The following is a 22,456-nucleotide window of genomic DNA, read 5'->3' on the forward strand; positions in this document are numbered from 1 at the left end:
ATCTCCTTTGCACATTTTGTTGGGAACCCGCGAGGGAGAAAAACATGAAAAAGGAAAACTTAGGTTCCTGGAAATGGAGCTCCAGTGTGAGCGCACTGAGTGAGTGTTCCCACATGACAGCTGGGTAGCAGGCTTAAAAAACAGATATCCCATATTGTGTAGGAGGACAGGAGAGTCTGAAAGTGAGGCCTTCATGGGAATAGATGAAAATGATTGCTTGGTAGTTTTAATTGCATAAGAAAGTGTCATGAGAGATAAAGATACGGAGAAAACAGGGTTAAACTAGTTAGAAAATTGTTCTAACTTTAACTCTAAACTAGGGGTCCTCCATGAATTCAGAAGGGAATGGAACAGCCTACATCCTGTGAATTCTCAAAACTGACCAGCCATGGTTCCCTCCTGGGAGAGCAACCCACGACGAGGAGAAACTGCTGGGGGAAGAATCAAAATTATTCAGGAGAGGGTCATAGACAGGAAGGAAAGAGAAGGTCTAGATACAAGTGGGGGAGGGAAAAAAAGATAGGAAATTTCAGAAATCAAGCCAATGTATTTTTGAATCCTAGATAAAAGCAAGAGAAAAGGGAACTCTGTGAAGTTAGTAAAGCTATTTGGAATTATACTTTATTATTATTATTATTATTTTTTGAGATGAAGTCTCACTCTATTGCCCAGGCTGGAATGCAGTGGCACAGTCTTGGCTCACTGCAACCTCGCCTCCTAGTTTCAAGTGATTCTCCTGCCTCAGTCTCCCGAGTAACTGCGATTACAGGTGTGCACCACCACGCCTGGCTATTTTTGTATTTTTAGTGGAGAGGGGATTTCACCATGTTGGCCAGGCTGGTCAACTCTTGACCTCAAATGATCCACCTGCTTCGGCTTCTGAAAGTGTTGGGATTACAGGTGTGAGCCACCATGCCCAGCCTAGAATGATACTTCAGTCTAGAAGTTAAGGAACACGAATTGGCAATAAAACCAAGCAAAAGAAAAGGATTGAAGTAAAATCCCAAGAAATGTGAATACAAGATAATAAGGGTGAGGAGTTGATAGTGTCCCCATAGAAAATGAAAGCATACCAGAAAGAAATGCCTACAAAACTGAGTAAGATACAACCCACCATTTCAAAGTGACTTAAAATTGCTAAAAATGACAAAAGAAAAAAAATCCCCATAAACCAGAATTAGAAAAAAACTTAGAAATGAGGTGACAAACCTTAGGAAATGATTAGAAATAAAAGGAAAAAAAACTAATGAAGGTACAATCACAGAAAATGAGAAATTTAGGGGAATCAGTCCCCAGAAGAAAGACATATTCTGGAAATAATCTTAAATAAAATATTAGCAAATATAATTCAATAATATATTAAATAGCGTAAAATATCTCAAGGAAGTTATTTACCAGAAATGAGAATGACTCAATATTATGTGGAGCAGATAAAAGTGTCTTGTGACAGAAACCATATGATCACCTTAAAAGTACTAGAAGAAAACGTGGGTCCCAGCAGTTGTAAAACTCAGAACCTAAGATGGAAATTTTTATAAATATGACAATGAATTATACATTCCTATATGATGACAAAAATCAAAAGAAAAATAGAAATGTCAAAACATTTGCTACAGTCAGTAACAAGTGGCAATTTATTTCCCTTGCAAAAAGCTCCCATAAATATTGGGTTTTTGTTAAAAGAAGGAATAGCAGCATGTAGTTTTTGCTTTAACAACCACTCAAGTACAGTGGTTGCTTTCCTTTTCCTTCAGATGGAGACTGATTTTTGGGAAGTACTTTCAGTGTAGAAACTCACTTCAGCAAAAAGCAAGGTGAAGCTTCAAGGACTGGAGAAGAATAGGTAACCATTAGCAGAATGCGTAAAGAACTCAGGAGCCCTAGAATTCTGCCCAGCAAAGGAAAACAGTGAACCAAAGACCATAGTCAATTTTTACACGCCCAGGAAGGAAGGACAGATTTAAGACCCAAAAGACTGAGGGCAGGATGTTTCCTTCCATCCTGTGGACTCAACAGAACTTAAAGGAAGCTTATCCAGAATTTAATTTTACTCCCATTCCTTTGCTGAATAGATGCACAGGGAATTCTGGTTTATTTTTTTCAACAAGAAGCGTTGAATTTATAGTTATCTTTTCAAGTCAACAGTCCCCTCACCACAAAGTGTAGTGTGCACTTTCTGTGCTGTAATGGGCCTTGCCTTGGAAAGCAGGCCGCCATGAAGACAGTTAAAAAGAAAAATCAATGTGTCATGAGCATACCTGATAAGCAGATCTGGCATCATGGGCATAAAGCCTGTGCAGTTGCACAAGGTCTCATGTTCAGAAAGGCCCCACATTTGGATTAATGCTCTCCCATTACCATCTTGAAAATCTTAGTTTCAAGATGGTAGCAGAACTTTGTCTTTTTAGCCTGTCTCTTGTTAGTGAATTCTGATGGGACTATGGGGCATACAAGTGAGCAGAGAAGTACACCAAATATGTTTGCCTGCAGGTGCTCCTTACTGTCTCAGGGGCATATGCCCGTGTGCCCAACATTCTGGTGGATCCACAATGTGCAGGAGTCTAACAAAACCCAAAGCAACTACAAGGTAAGTATATTGTGTCTATGACTGAGTAATCCCAATTTCTATCGAACCCAAGAAACCAGGCTTTCCATTCAAACCAGAACTTGCTCTCTGAGTATAGAAAGAAGACACTGGTCTTCTAAAAAAATGTGAATGACCAAGGAACTCTATCATGTACATTTTTTTTTTGAAACAGCATCTTGTTGTGTCATCCAGTCTGAAGTGCAGTGGCGCCATCTTGGCACACTGCAGCCGCCACCTCCTGGGTTCAAGTGATTCTCGTGCCTCAGCCTCCTGAGTAGATGGGATTACAGGCATGTGCCACCAAGCCCAGCTAATTTTTGTATTTTTAGTAGAAATGGGGTTTCTCCATGTTGACCTTGCTGGTCTCGAACCCCTGACCTCAGGTAATCCACCCGCCTTGGACTCCCAGGGATTACAAGAGTGAGCCACCACGCCTGGACTATCATATAGTTTTTTGTGCTGCTTTCCTGCTTGCCTGTGTTGCCGACTGCTTAAGTGGAAAATGATGATATAGAAAGGTCAAACAACCCATAGTTCCTTTTCCTTTTAGTCTCCTTACTCATTGGTAAACCAAAGGTAGAGAATGCTGGTAGAAGGTGGGTACATACAGAAGTGAAATAAAAACACTTTGAGTTTGTTTTGTGCAGTGTTTCCACTGTTTTGATAGGAACAATATACATATACATGCATGAGCTACAAATTATGAATTGTGTGATCTTGGGGATTCTGTATACAAGTTAAATGTTCTTATGCTTGGATTTCAATATAAAACGAATGGTAACATTTATGCCAATAACTTAAAATTTTAATTTTTCTTTATGATATGGTTTGGCTCTGTGCCCCCACCCAAATCTCACCTTGAATTGTAATCCCCACGTGTCAAGAGAGGAAAGTGATTGGATTATGGAGGTGGTTTCCCCATGGTGTTCTCTGAGATAGTGTGAATTCTCACGAGATCTGATGGTTTTATAAATGGTAGTTTTTCTTGCGCCCTCATACACTCTGTTTCCTGCCGCTATATGAAGAAGGTCTTTGCTTCCCTTCACCTTCTGCCATGACTGTAAGTTTACTGAGGCCTCCCCAGCCATATGGAACTATGAGTCAATTAAACCTCTTTTCTTTATAAATTACCCAGTCTCAGGTAGTTTCTTTATAGCAGTGTGAGAACGGACTAATATACTTTACTTAGAACAAAACTAAATAGAAAAAAAAAGAAAGAAAACAACAACAGAAAACCCCAAATCAAAACAACAAAATCCAGGACAAGTTGAAAACATAAATGTGGATGCAAGGAAACAGCTTGATATTTTAGTGCCTTTGGGTGATACATTTTGCCTGATTGTTGAATAAGGAATCCCATGATTTCCTTTGGCACTAGGTCCTGAAAATTATGTAGCTGGCCCTGAACATTGTACATTTGGAAATTATTTCTCTGTGAATTTCTAGTATTTGCTTCATTTGATGGCTTTTGGCTGAAGATTTTGTGAATATCTCATTTTTCACCACTTCTCTGAATCCCATGTGACTGGAGGGTTATGAGACAGAATTCCTTCTCTTGCTGGAGATTTTCACTGGAATCAGGCCATATACCAGAGAAATAAAGGAGCTGCTTTCCATTTAGGCAGTCTAATACTTGTTGGGAATTCCTACCATACATTTTGATCCAGAAAGGTATAAATAGTCATAATCACAAGAATCATGATGTTCATCAGCCTCATGGGGCTTCACGTTTGAGAACAGGTGTTGGTGGGTTAAATTTGGCCTGCTATGTGTTTTTGTACAGACTGTGAGCTAGGAATGGTTTTACATTTTTAAATGGTTGAAAAAAGTTAAGAATAATATTCCATGACAGGTAAAAATATTTACAGTTCAAATTTCAGCATTAATAAATTAAGTTTTGTTGTTGGAACACAGTCATGTTCATTCATTCATTTATTGTCTATGGCTGAGGTTTGTAGTTGAAATAGAGACTGTATGGCCTGCCATGCCTAAAATATTTACTATCTGAGTCTTCACAAAAAAAGCTTCTGACCCCTGTTCTAGGAAAAGTGTCACTGACACAAGCCGTATTGCTGTGGAGTTTTCTGGAGATTATCCTGTTTAGACGAGGAATGATATCCTGGGTATTGTGAAAAGAAGAGTTTGAGAGAGGCTCTTGGTAAAATACCAGGAATGCGTCATCTAGTGGTGAGACTTTTCAGTCACAGGAGAATTTCTGAATTTTTTGATTATTTGCCCACATAGACATGGTGTGATTTAAAGATTATGCCTAGTGAATGTTTAATATTCAAATGCCATGTGGCGGTATTGACTATTATTTAAAACAACAGTGAAAGGCAATTAAAATATATTCCACAAATGTTTCTCTATGAATTAGACAGAGAAAAAAATCACAAATAATTATTTATTAGTCATCAGTGAATGGAAATGAATGCACATCAACTTTTTTATTTATTGGAAACAAACACCCAACATCCTGTAAAACTAAGAAAACAGATATTTTTGCTAAGTAACTTATCTTTAAAAGTAAAAAGTGTGTATATTCTCTCTGATATTTAGAATAACACAATTGTATAGGATCCTTTCCCAAATTATTCTTTTATCTAAAATGACAGCTAGAAAGGAACCCTTTGTTCTGTCTTGCCATTGGTCATTTTAGATGTCTTTTCTTCAATGGAGTGAATCCTTGATGAAAGAACTTTACCACGCTGATCTATCTCTTCAACCACTGTCTTTACCAGTGTGGTTTTGGATAAATCTAGAAATAAAACATAAGAATACATATATTCAACCAAAAAGATTACGTGACAATTCCACTGCTAGTTCAATATAATATATTATGCATATTTTTGATTGAGGGAGTAAATGTATGTTTATAATAATAGCTTGGGATAGTTTTAGGCACTTAATACTTCCCATTCAGAACAGTTTAGTTAAAGTTACTTAAATATTGACTACAGTTGTAGTGTGTGACTACCATTAACGTAAAAGTATTGCTCTGATAGAAATAGAACTAGAGGGCTGGTGTGGAGGCTCACGCCTGTAATCCTAGCACTTTGGGAGGCCAAGGTGGGCAGATCACTTGAGGTCAGGAGTTTGAGACCAGCCTGGCCAACATGGTGAAACTCTGTCTCTATTAAAAATATAAAAAACTAGCCGGGCATGGTGGTGGGTGCTTGTAATCCCAGCTGCTCAGGAGGCTAAGGCAGGAGAATCACTTGAACCCAGGAGGTGGAGGTTGCAGTGAGCTGAGTTCGCACCATTGCCCTCCAGCCTGGGCAATAGAACGAGACTCTGTCTCAAAAAAAAAAAAAAAAAAAAAAAAAGTAGAACTAGATTTTATTACCTTTAGATGAATTCCCAGAGCTTCCTGATCCAAAGCCCTTTGATTTGGAGCATGAACTGTAAAAGAAATATAATTTATTCTTTTATATTTCTGCTTACTATCAGTTAAGAAATATTCATTGGCTCAATGAACTCAAGTGAAATTTGTATGCCAAAAACAGGTCTTAGTTTTCTATAGAGGAAACTCTTAAGATTTTTATGAGTAGGAGTTGAAAGTAATTAAATGTTATCTAAAGAGAGAGTATAAATAAATCTTGTTTCCATCTGATTTTTTTTTTACACCCAAAAATGTAAAACTTACGGACATACATACATATATATGGATCCAGGTGGTTTGTTCAGAGTACATTTATTTCAGGGCAGCAGTGATATTAGGTATGCACTGAAAGAAGGATAAAGCCTGCTAGTGAGAGGTGGAGAGAATCTTGAAACCCACAGTGATTAACATGGACAACAGATGGAAATGGCTACAGGAACAGTTCCAGTCATCTAAGGCAGAGGAGAACACTGTGATGTACAAGATTTGGAAGAGATGACTCTCTTTGGAAAAAGCAAGAGATGGACATGCTTTTCTGCAGTGGGAATGAAAAAGAAAGGGCTTGGAAGTATGGAAGGCTAATGGGCAGCCCATGTTTGTAGCTTAAAAGAAGTAAAAACTGGATTTTCAAATGACTTTACTTACTTTCCGTCTCCATCTATCAGGCGGCAGTAGGTCTCAATTTCTTTTTCCAAGTGGACCTTAACGTCGAGGAGCTGCTCATACTCCAGCTTCTGGCCCTCGGTCTCGGTTCTGACCTGGTGCAGCTGCTCCTCCAGGGCCCCGATCTGAGCCTGGATCTGCGCCAGCTGCGCACAGTAGTTGCTCTCGGTCTCCGTCAAGGAGCCCTCCAGGGAGTGTTTCTGAGGATATCAAAGAAGCCATGGCAAGGGATGAAAACACTCTGAGGACCAGTAGAACAGTGTTTCTCAGAAACCAGCAGGATTGCTTCCTAGGCAGTTGTGGAAATTTGCGAGGCATGTCACAATCAAATGGGAAAGAAAGGAGGCTGGCATTTATGAAGTGAGGGCCAGGCATGATGGACGTGGGATCCCAATGTGGGATAAATGGCCCTTTTCCCACAAGACTTTTGATGTTCCACTGGACATAGGTGACATATAGGTTATATTTCTACTAACACCGACTGATATATTAAAGCACTTTTTTTTTTTTTTTTTTTTGAGACGGAGTCTCGCGCTGTGTCACCCAGGCTGGAGTGCAGTGGCGCGATCTCGGCTCACTGCAAGCTCCGCCTCCCAGGTTCACGCCATTCTCCTGCCTCAGCCTCCGAGTAGCTGGGACTACAGGCGCCCGCCACCACGCCCGGCTAGTTTTTTGTATTTTTAGTAGAGACGGGGTTTCACCATGTTAGCCAGGATGGTCTCGATCTCCTGACCTCGTGATCCGCCCGCCTCGGCCTCCCAAAGTGCTGGGATTACAGGCTTGAGCCACCGCGCCCGGCCTTAAAGCACCTTTTAAGGATTGCAGAATAAAAACTCGGTATGGGAACACTTGTATTTTGAAATTATATATTTATTTCTGAGTTACCTGTTGTTTCCGTGTTACTCTGCTACTGTCCCTGCAGATCCACCCTGCCAGTGTTCCACGGCCTTTTGTGCTACTGCTTTTTTTTTTTTTTTTCTCTAATCCATCTTTGATTTTCTGGCCTCTATCAAAGGTCTTTTATTAAGGTACCTGAGACTGAATGAGTGCCTTAACAGATGTGAGATTTCAAGGCAAGAGCTATATCTCATAACACAATACAGGTCATTATTTCGACACTACTCTTACGAATATCATACTTCCTCTTTGCTACTTCTACAGTCTGTAATTTGTCTTGGCATCTGCTCCCGACTTTAATGAAGGTAATTTTCCTCTTTCCTTTATTATAGATAAATATGTCTGGGCAAGTATTACTTCTCTTGATATTAGTCATTATCCAAGTGTCCACCCCAACTTCCACTCTTTCATTTCCCTTTTCTTGTGTGGAGGAACTTCTGATCTTACGTGGTTGAAAATGAAAGATTTATTAAGAGAAGATGCAAGGCTCTGCCTCTTTCATTACATTTTCTAGAGTAGTCGGGCCCATGTATTTACCTAGTAAATTCATTTTATCTTAAAATACTTGCCTTTTTATTGCATTTATGGTATTATACTTTAAAAAATAATTTCGTGTATTTCTAAATCTATTACCTAGTGACTTCATTCTAGCATTGCAAAGAGGGAATTACACAATATTTGTCATCACAGGCAGACATTGGATCTAATGGGTTGAGAACCTAACACTGACTTAGAGCTACTGGCTTAGGCAAACAGGTGTGTTACATAGAGGGTGCTGGGCTCTCCAGGAGCACCTAAGTGGAAGGAGATCAGGATGGTAATGGGGAGAGTGAGGCATCAGGTAGCAAGACGCCAGTGAGGTGTGTGCTCGGCAGCTCAAAACTTTAATTTCCCTGGTAATGCGTCCTCCTAGGGTATTCCTTTTTATGATTGCTAATACACTCATAAGTCAGAGGGGACAGCATCTCTACTTCACAGTCTTCCACTGTGAAGGCTGGCTTGTCAAAGAGGGAGGAGAACAGGATGAACTTGAAAGTTTGTACATCACAGGAAGCAAACGTGAACATTTATGTATTTAGACAACTCTCAACTTGCCAATGACTCGTGTTCTAGCTGTAGGAGATTGAGCTTAGAATTCATCATAAGACAACAGGGCCTCAGGGGTGTAAGTTAGGTACCATGCTCCCATTATTCTAGAATTCAGTTGTGTCCTGTGTTAAGTGGGCTTTTTGTGTGTGGATTATCCTATGAGCCCAAATTATAGTACCACTGGCTGCACAGACTCTAACTACTTTATAACATCCTTGTTTTTATGTGAAAATGCTCACAATTCTGGTCTGGGGACTCGAAAATGTATTTCCATCAATGTAGCTCAGAAATAGAGGGAGGATTCACTCACACAGCTCCTGCACCAGGAACAGAGTCCTCGGGGATCTAGTTCAGGGAAGAAGGGAAATGGAGAAGAAACGAAGGCTCCAGGAGCCCACAGTGGCAGGGGGGTCTAGGGTACCTGCTAGCAGCAGTGATGAGGGAGAGGAGAAGAGGGCCATCCTGGTTAAGTTAGGGGCCAGTCAGTGTAAAAACAAGTCTCCCATCTAAATCCAACATAGGGAGAAAGCACACACCTTTAGAGGGCGGCTAAATCAAGAGTCTCCCAATGTTTTGAGTCATCTTTTCCTTCTTGGCTCACTGCACTCACTTGGGTAATAGCTGCTCTATTCTTTGTGTTACAGCCTGGTGTCCTCAGGGGGCACGAAACCTCTTATGACGAAGGGAGTCCTTAGGCCACGTGCATGCCGTAATTCTCAAAGTCAAGCCTTTTGAGCACTGCCAGCTCACACTCTAGAAGGGAAGCCATTTTTAATCCTGGCTGGCTTTAATCCATTTTGACTCCAAGCTGATGTTTGAAGTAAGCCAGGAGCTGGTGGTGGTATGTGCCCAAATGGCTGAAGGCTTGGCTCCCAGGTGTGCCCTCCAGGATCTGACCTCCACCCTGGACTCTGTGGCGATGAAGAGCCTGACAGTGCCCATGTGGCATTCAGGTGTGTACCCTCTCTTCCTCTGCCTGGCGAAACCACATGTGGCTTCTAATATGGCTTCATCAGTATCAGGAGATGCTGGTGTGATACTAGCTCCCCGCCCTGTGTGGCACTAGCCCCACGCTCCTGATTATAGACCTGTGGCTAATTTTCAGGTGGAGCAATACTGCTACTGTTTGTTCTGCGGGCCTAAACTGAATTACCCTGAGAAAGGATCTATGTGAAATGTCTATTTTCATGAAATGAGCATTAAGCATCAGGCAGGAAGGAAACCCCCAGTGATGTCAAGGAGGAAGAAAAAGCTCTATTTTGAGGGTCTACTGATCTGTTTTTCCTGCTCTCCTCCACTCTCTGCTAAGTATTTGCAGGCAAAGGTGTAATAGAAAAAAGAGGGAAGGGCAGAGGGAGGTGCTTCTCGGAGGCTTTCTAGAATCACAGGATCCAGGCTGAACTTTGCCGTCACCTACCGTGGCCATCAGGGACTGCAGCTGGATCTCCAGGGTCTGCAGGGTGCGCCTCATCTCGGTGAGCTGGCTCCGGGCGGAGGTGGCTGCGCCTGCGTCGTGGGAGATCTGCTGCTGCAGCGAGGCGCTCTGCAGGACCGGGCAAAAGGGTCACACGGAGTCCCCACCCGCCCGGGAGGTGTGGGCACAGGAAGGGGGCCCACCTCACCTTCTCATTGAACCAGGCCTCCGCGTCCTTGCGGTTCTGCTCTGCAAGGGCTTCGTACTCCGCTCGCATGTTGTTCAACAAAACCGTGAGGTCTACCCCGGGGGCCGCGTTCATCTCCACGTTCACGTTGCCCCCAGCCGCGCACTGCAAAGCCTTCATCTCCTGGAGGGAAGCAAGAGCGTGGTTTTAGGGGCATTGCAGGTTCACACTCAGTCTGAGAAGTTTTCAAACGTGTTACTTTATGTCTCAAAGTTTGTGGTCAGGTGTATAATTTATGGCACACAATTTTTTAATTGACATATTCGGTCCATATTCATGCCAATCATCTATTTAATTAGTGACCTGTTGGCTGGGCGCGGTGGCTCACTCCTGTAATCCCAGCACTTTGGGAGGCTGAGGCGGGCGGATCACTTGAAGTCAAGAGTTCCAGACCAGCCTGGCTAACATGGCGAAAACCCTTCTCTACTACAAATGCAAAAATTAGCCAGGCGTGATGGTGTGCGCCTGTAGTCCCAGCTACTCCAGAGGCTGAGGCAGGAGAATTGCTTGAACCTGGCAGGTGGAGGTTACAGTGAGCCGAGATTGCGCCACTGCACTCCAGCCTGGCGACGGAGTGGGACTCTGTCTCAAAACAAAAGAAAACAAACAACAAAAAAAATTAGGGACCTGTTAATTAAAATCACCACCATCACCAAAAGCAGTCATAGCACCCCAAGAGAGGTTAGTTATTCTTTTAAATGAGAAAGGGATTTAAAGACCAGAGAGTTACTCAACATATGGTTACTGACTAAATGTCAGGTTGATGGGAATAGAACAGTGGAAAAAATCCTGAAATCCTGGCCCTCATAGGCATTCGTCCTAGGGATGACCGCTGTCATTTACTGAGTGATTACTATATGCCAGGCATGTTCTGAGCATGTGACATGTATTAACTCACTGAAGCCTTTTAACATTCCCTCGTAGTAGGTAGTATTATTAGACTAATCTGTCTATATCCATTGGCAAATGTTAACAATTAACCTGAATTACTATTGCGATTTTTAACCCCCAACCCCTGCCCAGTTTAAAATGTACAGAATTGTGATTGGACTACAGGTAAAGCTTCTCCTACCTCTTCATGGTTCTTCTTGAGATATGTCATCTCCTCACTCAGAGACTCATATTGCAGCTCCTGGTCAGTCCTACAGAGTGTCAGCTCGTCCAGGACTCGCCGTAATCCGTTGATGTCAGCCTCTACGTTTTGGTGAAGGGTGAGCTCATTTTCATACCTTGGGGGGGCATTTAAGTGAATTTCAGTGCCAGTAAGACTACCTCAAGAAACAGAAATATTCAATCCCAATTGCTTTAAACTGAAAATTAGAAATTGAATTAGGACTCTAAGTAGTATAAAAATATATTAAGAAAGCCCTCCTCCATTACCCCCACCCAATTCTGTACTGGATAATTGGCTGTTATTTCATCACACAAATTCCAATAGCATAACCTAGTTAAATAAAAATACACCATTTTGCAATTTTATTTTAGTTAATGTTTTTCCTTAGTTGACTAATGATTTACTGAGCATCGACTTTGTGCTTGGCAGTATTCTAGGCAGGCAGAGAAATATATTGATATTTTGTCCCAGGAATATAATAACTATGTATAAGTTGATTGTAACATTATAATACAAATCCTTTGCTTCCTTTTATCTTTTAGTTGATAGTTCATTCTACTTGGGATGAAATTGAAATTTTATTTAACGAATTAAATAAATAGAAACTTTTTTCTAGAGCAGGATTTTTTCTGTCACTTACTTTAGCCTGAAATCGTCAGCAGCCAGTCTGGCATTATCAATCTGCAGAATGACATTAGCATTAGTGGTAGTGGAGGAGATAATCTAGAATAAACCAAAACAGAGAACACAACAAGTAAGTGTGCTTTTATGTAATTCATTATTTCAGGAAATGAAAAAGGTACTCAAGGTTTTGCATACAAATCTCACCTCCTTATGTAATAATCAAAATGTTTCAAATGTAACTTTTAAAAATTAAAGACATGGTTTTATTTATTCTCATGTATTCGCCTAACTTTAGAACTACAATACTTTTTTATTCATATGTCTATGAATGTACTTCAACATAAACAATGGAACTAATAGCATTTTAACTACATTAAAACTCCTGAATCAAAGGGCCCATTTTTGAATAATAGGAAGAATTGTTTAAATAAATAAATACAAGTTACAGATAACAGTCACAAAACATTTCTTATTGTATGTCTTTTGCTAGGTATTTCTTAGTTTTAAATACTTGGGATAGTTCCAAATCTGTGATTTCTCACCTTATTCTTAAGATCCTCAATTGTTAGGTGATATCTGCTATAGTCATGATCAAGTCCACGGCAAGATCCGGGTCCGTATTTTTCATACCAACCCTTGATTTTTCTCTCTAATTCAGCATTTGCCTCCTCCAGAGCTCGCACGTTATCCAGGTAGGATGCCAAGCGGTCATTAAGATTTTGCATGGTCACCTTCTCGTTTCCAGAGAGGAGTCCCCCTTCGCTTCCAGCAAAGCCAATACAAGCAGCATTTCCAAGGGCACCACCAGCATGGCTCCCACCAGGAACGCTGCCCAAGCCCCCTCCCAAGGCACAGGAAAATTCGCTTCCAGCAACAGAGCTGCCACATGCACTGCTGCCCGCAAAGCCTGCACCTCCATTGGGTGGTCTGACAGATCCAGCTCCAGACCTTAAGCAAACATGTCTGGATCCATTAGAAAATCGGAGAGACATGGTGTTTTGAGAAATGTTCACCTTGTCTGTGTGAAACTGTAATGTCCCAGGAGAACAAAATATCATGCACTGATGATTTCTTTGGGCTTTTATATACAATTATTGGGGCGTTCCTATTTGAGTTATATATGCCAAAAGAAAAATGGCATACTTAGATTAGCATAAAATTATGTATAATTGAGTGATTTTAAAAATAATTAATGTCTAACATCCCTAGGTGTTGCTTTGGGCTATTTGTTATCTTAAATATAATAGGGTTTGTTCTATATTAAGTTTATTAATTTAACTTCTAATTTTGAGTGAGTAATCCTTTACTTTCATCTAGACCCTAGGCATGTACTATCATTATCTGGCGCCAGGTATTATCAAAGTTTTTATAAAGTTAAGTAAGATTATGATAGAGTTCTGTGAGGTACAGTAGGGTCTCAATTACCACTGAGGGGTATAAAGGACTGCTAACTACAGAAACAAATATTTTATCCCACCAGAAAAAATGTGTTATTTAGAAAACAGAGACTAGCAACATCTCTGTTCCTACCATAATTATAACATCTGTTTATTATCTTGGACAATGACACAAATATTGACCTGTTATTTTGTTTAAAATAGCATGGTTATGATGTCTGGTGCTCTATGCTAAGTGCTAAAATGAAAGACATAGTGTTAACTAAATGCAGAAATGAAAAATGCACGATTACCATCTTTAAGAAATCTATTGCCAGGTTCAGACAGGGGCTGGCTCATGGTTAGTCTTCTGTGCTGGTCTAAAGAGTTTGTAATGAATCCTAAGTAAAAAGCAGAGGGCAACATGATCATGTTGAAATGAAACAAGGTGGACAATTGCAAGGTTGGAACAATGGTCCAGGTGAGAAGAATGAAGGCAGTGGGGATGCAGAGAAGATGGCTTTGAGAGCATATGGTAATATGATTGAATTTGGAGAGTAGGGAATAAGGCAGAATTGGGGATAACTCTTAGGTAATTAATTTTAGATTCTGGGAATTCATAATATTCACTGAGATGGGGAATAGAGGAGGAGGAAGACACTGAGTTTAGGTTTGGACCAACTGGATTTGAGGGGTTGCTAGAATGTTCCAGATGAAGGTGGCTGATAGAAAGAATGACTGTTTAGAATATGTACACTGAACTGGAAAAATACTTGACTAGCAATGAGTAAAAGAAAATTGGAGGTCCAGCTCTCATTCGTAATGATGTTCAACTGCGTGTTTGGAAGTAATCCTGGTGCAGGAATAGAAAGGATGATGATCAGGCTGATGTGGGTTTTGGGATTTGAAGACAGGTCCAGAAGAAGGAAACAGTGGCAAAGAAGTTTCTGGTGTTCTTGAGAAAACGGTTGAGGCGATTGACTCTATGATCATATAGCAAGAAGAAAGCAAAACCAGAGGGACAGATGGACTGAAGAAAAGGGCAGAGGGTGAGTCATTGGGCATCCTTATGAGGTCATGGAGCAGGCAGAGTGTGAGGGGGAGATTGATAAAGGTGAAGGATGACAGGCTAAAGTTGGATAGTGGAAACCAGAATTTAGAATTTTAAAGTAAGCACAACTCCAGGTGTCACCAAAGTCCAGTGAGTAGTCATGGGACTGGACCAACAGTCACTGGAACAAGAAGTCAGAAGTGGATTGGACCTGAAAGGCAAGAGAGTAGGAGGTCAGGAACTATCTGTCTATGACGTTAAATGGACCATCTATAAAGGCATGAACTTTCTCATGATGGCAGGAGACGAGAGGGAAGTGGGCTGTGAGCCAGTGTCAAGGTTTTTGGACAATAAGGCAGAGGGGAGTGTGTGTGGTGAGGGGCTGTTGAATGGCATTTGCCTCAAAAGAGGAGTCTTAGCATAAGAATTAAGTGGCACAAAGCTAGATGTGGCATTGGAAATCTAGAGAACACAGACTCTGCCTTGAAGTCCTTATGTTAGGTGTGTGGAAGTGGGAGCAGAAGAGGAGATGGAGGTGAAGAAGGTGGATGGAGAGGAAAAGACATGGGAGAAAATGAGAGGAAGGGGAGAGAGATGGGAATGCAGACGGAGGATGAAGGATACGTTTCTGATAGAAAAAGTTGTTAGGGCAATTCACCAGAAAGTGGTTAATGCTATTAAAAAATCATTTCAATTGAACTATTTTGCAGAGAGGTCTGCAGAAAATGTTCATGTAATTGTCAAAATATGGATAAATATGTCCATATTTATGGACATAAATTGTCAAAATATGGAGTTTCCACCTCATAAACCTGTTGAAAAACTAAATGAGATTATGCTTACTGCGGTGCCTGGCAAATGGAAAACTGTCAATGAATGGCAGCCATTATTATTACTGTTGTTGTTGTTCCTTACTGGGTGTGTGAATGTGGAGGGCTGGGATATCAGGCTGGAAGAGAAGGAGAGGTGTGCAAGGAGAGGCCTCCTTCCTCTTGAGGCCATGGCTATAGAGGGTGGGGATGAAGAGGGTTGGCAGGGCAGGAAAAAGGAGGGACAAGGGACAGGAGGCACTTGGTTGGATGTGACTGGTTTTGAGTCCACTCGGTTGGATTTGACTGGGTTCAGGGAGTGATGACAAGTATAAAATTGTTTTGCCACCAGAATAGTCAGGGGTAGTCTCCTGGAAGTGCCTTGGCCTAAGCAGTCTGGAGCCTAATTAGCTGGTGCTGAGGGCGGCTCGCGTGTGGCCTCTAAGATGCATTTTGTGGACAAAGTTGTAGGATATTTTTAGAGTTGCAAAGAGCCTTAGACATCACCTAATTCAGCCCCTTATTTGGCAGTTGAGGGCAACTGAGACCCAGAAATGTTGAACAATTTGCTCAGAGTCGTGAGGGATAGGCCAGGTGAAAACCTGGCATATGTTCAAGTTGACCTTGGTATGCTGGCACTGTGAACATATTTAGACATAAATAATTACTCTATGATGCATGCTCATACAAATACTTTATATGTTGCCATTTGTAGTCTATTTTTTAAACATTGGCAACCTCTTTAATATCTGGAGACTAGATATTACAAAATTAGGACTCATTTGTCCAGTATGTACACAATATTCACAGTATAACAAAGTTAAATAAAATGCACGTAACATATAGGGAAATATATAAGCTGAAATTTTCTAGTACACACCATCTGTAGTCTTAACATGCATGAGTTGTAAAATGATTCTAATTGAATTGTTGAGATTTAAATATAACGAATTAGAATATCAAAATATATAAAGAATTGTAAATCTCTCATTTACCACTAAACTCCAAATAATAATTAGACAAATCATTGGTGAAACGTGTCTGCATCCTTTATAAGTAAATAAAATGTTTCCAAAGGGCATTTTACAACAAGAAAATAAACAACAATGCATTGCGTACTTGAAAATTGCTAAGAGAGTAGATTTTAAGTGTTTTCACCACAAAAAATGATACAGATATGGCGTAATGCATGTGTTAATTACTTTGAGCCATTCCACAATGTACACATTTTTTGTCTTTTTTTAAAACTTTTCTTCATCAAAAGAAAGCTGGTTTTTTTTTCTTTAAAAATGTATACATATTTTACAACATCATGCTGGTTTTTTTTGTTTTCTTTAAAAAGTACACATATTTTAAAACATCATGTTGTACAACATAAATATATACAATTTTAATTTGTTAATTTAAAAACAAATGAAAACAACAAAAAGAAAAAATGACAAACTATTTCTTTAAAAAGTATATGCTTAAATAAGTGGATTCTCCTTTTCAGCCAGCATCTGTCATTAGGACCCATCCCACGTTGGACCATCCCACGTTGCCAGCCACACTCACCCCATCTCCTTCCACCAGGGGGCAGGGCTCGTCTACATATGGATCTCACCGCGCAGGGGCGGAACCTCCTCTCCAGCCTGGGTCCCTGCTGTCCTCAGGTGGAAACGATTAAACCTCTGCAAACAAGCAGCTTCAGCATTTATTTTTGTGAAGTTACAGAGTGTGATTAGTACAAAGACATGATGGCCTTACATTGATATGCTGCTTTACAGCTTCCAAAAGGATTTCTTGTATATGATCTCATTTGGACCTTACAATGAAGCTGGGAATTAGGAAGAGAGAGGTTTCCTTTCCCTGTTTTAAAGATAAGGAAACAGAGGAACAGTTCAAGGATACACAGTGTGAAACTGGATGGACAAGGCCCAGAACGCACCTTGCATCTCAGTGCGGTGGTCCTTTCAGTACATAATTATCTTAAGGTCAGGTAGAGAAATGAAAACCAAACAATGCAAAATCTGTCTTTAATGTCTTTGTCTTCTTACAAATTCTTTGCAGAATTTCGAATTAATAGCAAAATAAAATTTTGGCCACAGTTCTGCTATCAGGTGTCATTCATTCATTCACTCATTTGTTCAGTCAAGAAAAATTTAACGAGTACCTATTTTTTAAAACGTTTATTTTAGGTTCAGGGATACATGTGCAGGTTTGTTATATAGGTAAACTTGTATCACAGGGGTTTGCTGTGCAGATTATTTTGTCACCCAGGTTCTAAGCCTAGTGCCCAACACTTTTTTTTTTTTTGGATCCAATGAACACCTATTATGTGCCAGGCATTGCGTTAGTGGCAGGTCGTACCAAGGGGAAGAAAATAGATGCCTTCTCAACTCTCATGGAACTTATTGTTCATTGGGGAGTTGAGCTTTAAGCAGATAAGCGTAAAATTATAAATCGTGTTAAAAATTAAGGAAGGAAGGAACAGGAAGCTATTAGGTGAGGACCTAGTTTAGATTAAGGCAATTCTTTTGAAGAAATGACATTAAGCTGGTACTGGAAAGATGAGAAAGAGATTGCTAGGCAAGGGAGTAGGGGGTGGGCGAAGAGGCATTTTGGGAGGGGAAGAAAATACAAATAATTTTTTTTTTCTTTTAGCTTGAGAAGGGAAGAGTATGGTGCCGTCAAGGAACTGGAAGAAAACCAGTATTGCTGGTGGTGAGTGTGCAGGGAGACAGGACTGCAGAGGGCGGCCCATGAAGAGATTTATTGGACCAGGCTAGGGATTTTGAATTTGAACCCAAGCATAAAGGGAAGCCATTGAGAAGTTTAAGTAGAGGAGTGATGGAGAATGGATGGGAGGGGAGTGAGAGTGTGTGTGGGGAAACCATTACAAAGCCAGTTGCAGTAATTCAGATGAGCCAGGGTAGTTAAGATAGAAGTGGATGGAATTGGGATAATTTTGGAGAATGTCTTTATTGCACCTGGTACTAAATAGCTGTGGTAAGGATAGGGAGGACAGAAAGAGAGAAGAATTAAAGATGATTCTTGAGACAGGCAAAATAATGCCCCTACCAAAGATGTCCACGTCCTAACCCCCCAGAACCTGTGAATACATTACCTTCCATGGCAAAAGAAACGTTACAGATGTGATTAAATTACAGATGTTAAGATGGGAAGATTATCCTGGATTATCTGGGTGGACCCAATATAATCATAAGGGTCCTTAGAAGGAGTAAGGAGTGTCAGAATCAGAAAAGGCAATGGGACAATGGAAGCAGAGACAGAGATTGGAAGATGATACGCTGCTGGCTTTGAAGATGAAGGATGGGGCCATGAGACAAGACATACATGTGGCTTCTAGAAGCTAGAAAAGGCAAAGAAATGGATTGTTTCCAAATGGTGAGTGATGGTGCTAGCATTTGCAGCTGTGGTTTTTTCACTGTGTTGTGCTGTCTTCTGGGATTATATCATCAACCATCAATACCCTACTACTGAAGGTGATCAGAAATAAAGATTCTGGGCTGGGTCCTATGGCTCATGCCTGTAATCCCAGCACTTTGGGAGGCTGAGGTGAGTGGATCACTTGAGGTCAGGAGTTTGAGACTAGCCTGGCCAGCATGGCAAAACCCCGTCTTTACCAAAACTACAAAAATTAGTTGGGGGTGGTCACGTGTACCTGTGATCCCAGCTACTGGAGAGGCTGAGGCTGAACCCGGGAGTTGGAGGTTGTAGTGTGCCAAGACCATGCTACTACACTCCAGCCTGGGCAATAGAGTGAGTCTATCATCTCAAAAAACAAACAACAAAAAATTAGCGAGGCATGGTGGCATGCATCTGTGGTGTCATTTGGGAGATGAGACAGGAGGATTTCTTGAGCACAGAAGGTAGAGGCTGCAGTGAGCCGTGGCAACAGAGTGAGACTTTATCTCAAAAACAAACAGCAACAACAACAAACAAATAAAGATTCTGTAGAGATATTTTATGGATCATAGTTTTGAAGTTGGGTACCTCAGTGTAGCATTTGTAACTATGCCCTCAGTTGTTCTATAGTGCTCTTCCCAACCGTTAAAAATATTTAATTTCTACTATCCACCAAGGCTTAGTTCAAGAGCCACATCTTCTAGCAAACCTTCTCTGACATTCCTTTCTGATTTGGATGCCATGGTGCCTTTTCCATGGTCCTTAGCCCCCGACATGTACATTTACTATGGCATGTATCACAGGGAATGGCTATGTCTTAACTTATTATCTCCATGGCCTAGCACATTGTCTGCCTCAATGATGCTTGTTGAATGAATGAATGAATCAATGTATTTCACCCACTGAATTAAAGTCTCAGGAACTCCAAATCCCCACCTTCTTCCTGGCAAGGTCCTGGGGATGATTGTTCTGAAAAGGGCTGGTGCACCAAGCCCTTGATGTAGTTCAGCTGCTTCATCCGTTGTTGGACACAGCTGTTTCTACTACATCATTCCTCTGCTCTGTTCATGGTGGAGAGGGTTTTCTTTGCCCCAGCGTTTGCAGTTTTTATGAAGCTCCCATAGGTTACTGTTTATTTCAGTCCTTCTCTTGGTCCCTTAGAAAGAGGGGAACAAATAGCCCCAGTGAGTGAATTGGAAGGCATTTGAGTGACACTACCCAGATTTGCACTTAGAAGTGTCCTCACTGGTTATGATCCAGTGTCTCAAGCCCCTAAATTACCTGCTGTGGGGGAAGTTGCTATTATTGGGGGCAGTCTTTAACCAAGTTTAGGTATTTACCATGAAGGAAGTCATGAAGATGGAGAGCTAGAAAAGTTCTTAGCATTTGGGAGAGCCTGGATGGCATGAATTATTTTTTCCATGTTTTTAAACCCCAGCATCCCTGGATTTGCCTTGGGAGGTCTTGTAGTCCATGTACTCACTTGTAGGTGACTCACTGATTTTGTCACTGGCTTAACCAATATTTATTGAGCCTCAACTTGTGTGTTGAGAATTGTGCTAGGTGTGGGGTTACAGCTACCTATGAGTAGGGCAGACAGACCTAACCTCGCTGAGATTAAAATCTAGTTTACAAAAGGACTACCCAAGGTGTTTCCAGGGACATGCTGACAAGATTTTTTCCTGCGCTGTGTCTCCCAGGCTGGAGTACAGTGGCACGATCTCGGCTCAATGCAACCTCCACCTCCCAGGTTCAAGGGATTCTCATGCCTCATCCTCCTGAGTAGTTGGGATTACAGGTACCTGCCACTATGCCTAGCTAACTTTTGTATTTTTTAGTAGAGATGGGGTTTCACTATGTTGCCCAGGCTGGTCTTGAACTCCTGGCCTCATGTGATCTGCCCACCTTGGCCTCCCAAAGTGCTGGGATTACAGACGTGAACCACTGCATCTGGCCTCTCTGGAGACTCTTGATACACCAACACTGAAGCCTAGTCCTCAATCTCTGTGCAAGGGGTACTGCTGCTGAGGGCATATTTTGGAAGTGTGTGTGTGTATGTGTCTGTGTGTGCCTATGTGTGAATGTGTGCACATGTGGTCATCATAATGATAGGGGTTGTTGCTGGCATTTGGGGTCGGGGAGGGATGCCAGACATACTGAAATGCATGATACAGTGCTGGACATCAAGGAATTGTCCTGTGCTCCACATGACTTTTGAACCATGAGCTATTCATGAAAGTGAAAAACCTGTTTATAATTACCTGAATCTGGAAACAAATTCTAATTTATGTAAAAACAAAAAGTTTTTTTTTTTTTTGCAAAGTTGTAACTGAATTTTTCAGGAACGTTATTGCTTTATAAATCAAGGAAGATTGTACTTGAGCTTATTTTGCCCAGAATTTGGTCAAGAGTTGTTTAAAAAATCCTGTCACCAACAACATTGCTACTCATTGTATTTAAGTCAGTGATGTGCCCATGTTTTATCAGTCTCTTCATTTGTACCTTTTTGCATTCACATTGATTTTGCATATAGATGCAATCATTTGACTACTTCATTACATCTTCTGGTACAATCATACTCGAACATTTCCATATTGAAATGCAAATAATTTTATTACAAGTAACTTTCCTTCCATTTTTCTTTTATATCTATCGTTAACCTTTCTACACATGATAGATTATAATCATAGATAATATAACCTTCCCATGCACAGTTTATTTTTCTTTTCTTTTCTTCTTTTTGAGATGAGTCTTGCTCTTGTCGCCCAGGCTGGAGTGCAGTGGTGGGCTCTTGGCTCACTGAAACCTCCAACTCCCAGGTTCAAGCAATTCTCCTGCCTCAGCCTCCTGAGTAGCTGGGATTACAGACGTGTGCCACCACACCTGGCTAATTTTTGTATTTTTAGTGGCAACGGGGTTTCACCATGTTGGCCAGGCTGGTCTTGAACTCGTGACCTCGTGATCCACCCGCCTCAGCTTTCCAAAGTGCTAGGATTACAGGCATGAGCCACCATGCCAGGCCAGTTTCTATATTTTTTATATATATATATGAAACACAGAAATGATAAGTATGTGTTTTATACATGTGATATTTATGTTTTATATATGTTAATATATGTTTTATACGTGTGATATAGTACCCACCCCTGCTCCTCCTCCATATACTAGGATAAACTGTGTGTTGGAAGGATATATTACTTATGAATTTCATTTCTCAATAGTAAAGGGGGTGAATTAAAATATTTGCTTTAAAAAAAGAATGTAAGTCAGAACTACTGGCAAAATATAGGAAGGAGCAGGGCTGAGCACTACAGAGCACTGGTCTCCAAGTATGTACTTTTAGGAGATGCAGGCAACCCATTGGGTGGGAGGAAGAGGTTGTCAGAACTTCTATTGAAGTTTTTATATTAGAAAGTAAGAATTAAACTAAACTCTTTCATATTTAATATAAGAATGACACTGGGATTCTGATTTTATCTTTACATCAATCTCTCTTCTCAATCAGCTCAAAAGATATTCTGAGAAAAGAATGGTCACTCCACAATGTAGAGAAGTGGATAGTGACATCTTCGTTTGCTTGCAATGCACTGCGACCTTGCAGTTTATGTCCCTTGTATTTCAGGATTGTATTTGCTGCTTTTGATGGAGCGAATCTCCCCTCCCCACCAAAACAGATAAGTGCAAAGAAACGGCAACTGGAAGATAACAGAATCATGAAAGCATGATTGAAGAACAAAAAAGTGGGAGAGCTGATACTTCCACTTCTGTTAAGAGTTCTTTGTCAGCCACATTATT

The 22,456-nt window shown here is 40.9% G+C and overlaps 1 protein-coding gene across 1 annotated transcript; it reads right to left on the minus strand.

Annotated features, from left to right (window-relative positions):
* Nucleotides 1–4,971: 4,971 nt before the first annotated feature.
* Nucleotides 4,972–13,075, minus strand: KRT28 (keratin 28). The gene is made up of 8 exons (XM_025362412.1): nucleotides 12,560–13,075; nucleotides 12,034–12,116; nucleotides 11,352–11,508; nucleotides 10,241–10,402; nucleotides 10,036–10,161; nucleotides 6,615–6,832; nucleotides 5,934–5,989; nucleotides 4,972–5,345 (listed from the first exon to the last, which is right to left on the minus strand). The coding sequence occupies exons 1-8, from the start codon at nucleotides 13,073–13,075 to the stop codon at nucleotides 5,203–5,205; spliced, it is 1,461 nt and encodes a 486-aa protein (XP_025218197.1). The 3' UTR covers nucleotides 4,972–5,202.
* Between the last annotated feature and the right edge of the window lie 9,381 nt (nucleotides 13,076–22,456).

The sequence above is a fragment of the Theropithecus gelada genome, chromosome 16 (genome assembly GCF_003255815.1).
Source record: "Theropithecus gelada isolate Dixy chromosome 16, Tgel_1.0, whole genome shotgun sequence".
NCBI lineage: Eukaryota > Metazoa > Chordata > Mammalia > Primates > Cercopithecidae > Theropithecus > Theropithecus gelada.

Excerpts from the sequence above, each read along its gene's own strand:
- KRT28 (XM_025362412.1), bottom strand. The coding sequence starts at position 13,075 with ATGATATTTTGTTCTCCTGGGACATTACAGTTTCACACAGACAAGGTG. Across the intron at positions 12,117-12,559 it reads TTGAGGATCTTAAGAATAAG|ATTATCTCCTCCACTACCAC; the intron begins GTGAGAAATCAC and ends GGTTTATTCTAG. Across the intron at positions 5,990-6,614 it reads CTGATAGATGGAGACGGAAA|TTCATGCTCCAAATCAAAGG; the intron begins GTAAGTAAAGTC and ends TTTCTTTTACAG.